The sequence below is a fragment of the Acanthochromis polyacanthus genome, chromosome 5 (assembly GCF_021347895.1).
Source record: "Acanthochromis polyacanthus isolate Apoly-LR-REF ecotype Palm Island chromosome 5, KAUST_Apoly_ChrSc, whole genome shotgun sequence".
In the NCBI taxonomy this organism is placed as follows: domain Eukaryota; kingdom Metazoa; phylum Chordata; class Actinopteri; family Pomacentridae; genus Acanthochromis; species Acanthochromis polyacanthus.
The window spans coordinates 2,541,930-2,544,430 of NC_067117.1; the positions used below are offsets into that span (position 1 = coordinate 2,541,930).

At 44.3% G+C, this 2,501-nt stretch overlaps 1 protein-coding gene across 1 annotated transcript; it reads left to right on the forward strand.

Moving 5' to 3' along the window:
* The first annotated feature begins 415 nt into the window (after nucleotides 1–415).
* On the forward strand, nucleotides 416–2,113 carry LOC110953193 (tripartite motif-containing protein 16-like). Its single transcript, XM_051948664.1, has one exon. The coding sequence runs from the start codon at nucleotides 416–418 to the stop codon at nucleotides 2,111–2,113; it is 1,698 nt and encodes a 565-aa protein (XP_051804624.1).
* Nucleotides 2,114–2,501: the final 388 nt, after the last annotated feature.

Consider the following 2,501-nt stretch of genomic DNA (forward strand, 5'->3'; position numbering starts at 1 on the left):
AGATGAACGATTTCGACAAATGAGGAGTGTTTTGTTTTTCGTTTTGCTGTCGTCATGCGACCCAAGCTCAATAGCTGTATAAATTTTATAGAAAGTCCGACATGCTGCTAAAGTTCAAACTGACTCTAAATGTGTAAATGAGGACCATAAATATTGTTAATGATCAAACTGCTCCGTTTTCTGCAGTCTGTATGAACCAGACTGATAAACCTCCTTCTCTCCAGCAGAGTCCAGCCTCCTCCCCTTTCATAGATCTACCAGCTTAGGGATTGGTGGAATCACAACGCTGACAGATCAAGAGCTGACAAACCCAACTGCTGCAGATCACCGTGCAAAGGTTGAAGACAATAAAGCTGGGTTTGGCCTCCTGCGTGACTCTTTGTTGCTGTAACGTTCGTATTTGCTGAGAGGAGAAATGGCGCAGCAAAGCAATCAGCCAGATTCAAAGAAATTCTCTTGTTCCATCTGTCTGGATCTACTGAAGGATCCGGTCACTACTTCCTGTGGACACAACTACTGCATGGACTGTATTAAAACACACTGGGATGGAGAGGATGGTCAGAGAATCTACAGCTGCCCTCAGTGCAGGAAGACTTTCACACCAAGGCCTGTCCTGGAGAAACACGTCCTGTTAGCAGAGTTAGTGGAGGATCTGAAGAAGACTGGACTCCAAGCTGCTGCTGCTGATCACTGCTATGCTGGACCTGAAGATGTGGCCTGTGATGTCTGCACTGGGAGGAAGATGAAAGCTGTCAAGTCCTGTCTGGTCTGTTTGGCCTCTTACTGTGAAATTCACCTCCAACCTCACTATGATTCACCTCCATTGAAGAAACACCAGCTGGTGGAGCCCTCCAAGAACCTCCAGGAGAACATCTGCTCTCATCATGATGAGGTGATGAAGATTTTCTGTCTCATTGATCAGCAGTTGATCTGTTATCTCTGCACAATGGATGAACACAAAGGACATGAAACAGTCCCAGCAGCAGCAGAAAGGAAGAAGAAGCAGAAGGAGCTGGAGGTGAGTCGACTGAACATCCAGCAGAGAATCCAGGACAGACAGAAAGATGCGGAGCTGCTTCAACAGGAGCTGGAGGACATCAATGTCTCTGCTCATAAAACAGTGGAGGAAAGTGAGGAAATATTCAACCAGATGATCCATCTCATCCAGAAAAGAGGCCGAGATGTGGAGCAGAAGATCAGATCCCAGCAGGAGACTGAAGTGAGTCGAGTGAAAGAGCTTCAGGAGAAGCTGGAGCAGGAGATCAAAGATCTGAAGAGGAAAGACGCTGAGCTGAAGCAGCTCTCAGATACACCAGATCACAACCACTTTCTCCTCAACTACCCCTCAGTGTCAGCACTCAGTGAGTCCACACACTCATCCAGCATCAACATCCGTCCTCTGAGACACTTTGAGGACGTGACAGCAGCTGTGAAAGGGCTCAGAGATCAACTACAGGACATTCTGAGGGACACATGGACAAACATCTCACTGGCAATCACTGAAGTGGATGTTTTACTGTCAGAACCACAAGCAGAACCAAAGACCAGAGATGAGTTCTTAAAATATTCAAAAGAAATCGCTCTGGATCCAAACACAGCACACAGAAAGCTGTTATTATCTGAAGGGAACAGAAAAGTAACATTAATGGAACAAGATCAACGTTATCCTGATCATCCAGAAAGATTCACTGGATGTTGTCAGGTCCTGAGTAAAGAGAGTCTGACTGGACGTTGTTACTGGGAGGTGGAGTTGAGAGTTTTCAAAGTTTGTGTAGCGGTTGCATACAAGAATATCTGCAGAAAAGGAGAAATATATGAATGTGGTTTTGGACTAAATGACAAAACTTGGGCTTTGCATTGTGACACCAACAGTTGTACATTTTTCCACAACAACAATACCACTAACATCTCTGGTCCTCAGTCTTCCAGAATCGGAGTTTATCTGGATCACAGAGCAGGTATTCTGTCGCTTTACAGCGTCTCTGAAACCATGACTCTCCTCCACAGAGTCCAGACCACATTCACTGAGCCCATATATGCTGGAGTAGGGCTTTTAAGCTATGGAACCACTGCAGAGTTCCTGAAACTCAGTTCATGTTCAGCCCTGATTTAAGTTCATGATCTACAGTTTACTTCTGTAATTGTAGCTTTAATTAGTCACATGACAACGGTACTGATTGATTCTTAAATATTTCAGTTTTTTTAAATCTACTTTCAGCTTCTGAAACTTGAACATCTGGCTCTTCTGTGGCACCAGGATGACAGTTTCACAGTTGTGTCCCCTGGAGATCCTCTATGTACTCAGATGTGTTTCAAGGGTTAGTGTTCCTTCAGTTGTATCAGAAAGTGTCTCATTTTACCAAAATTTACTTTAATCTAATCGAACTAAATTGTTATTTCTGATTTCTCCTTTAAGTCAGGTCTCTGGTTTTATTTTTGGGGCCCGAGCACTGACAGCGAGTAGGACCCTGTTGGAATACAAATGAATTATTGCTCACCCA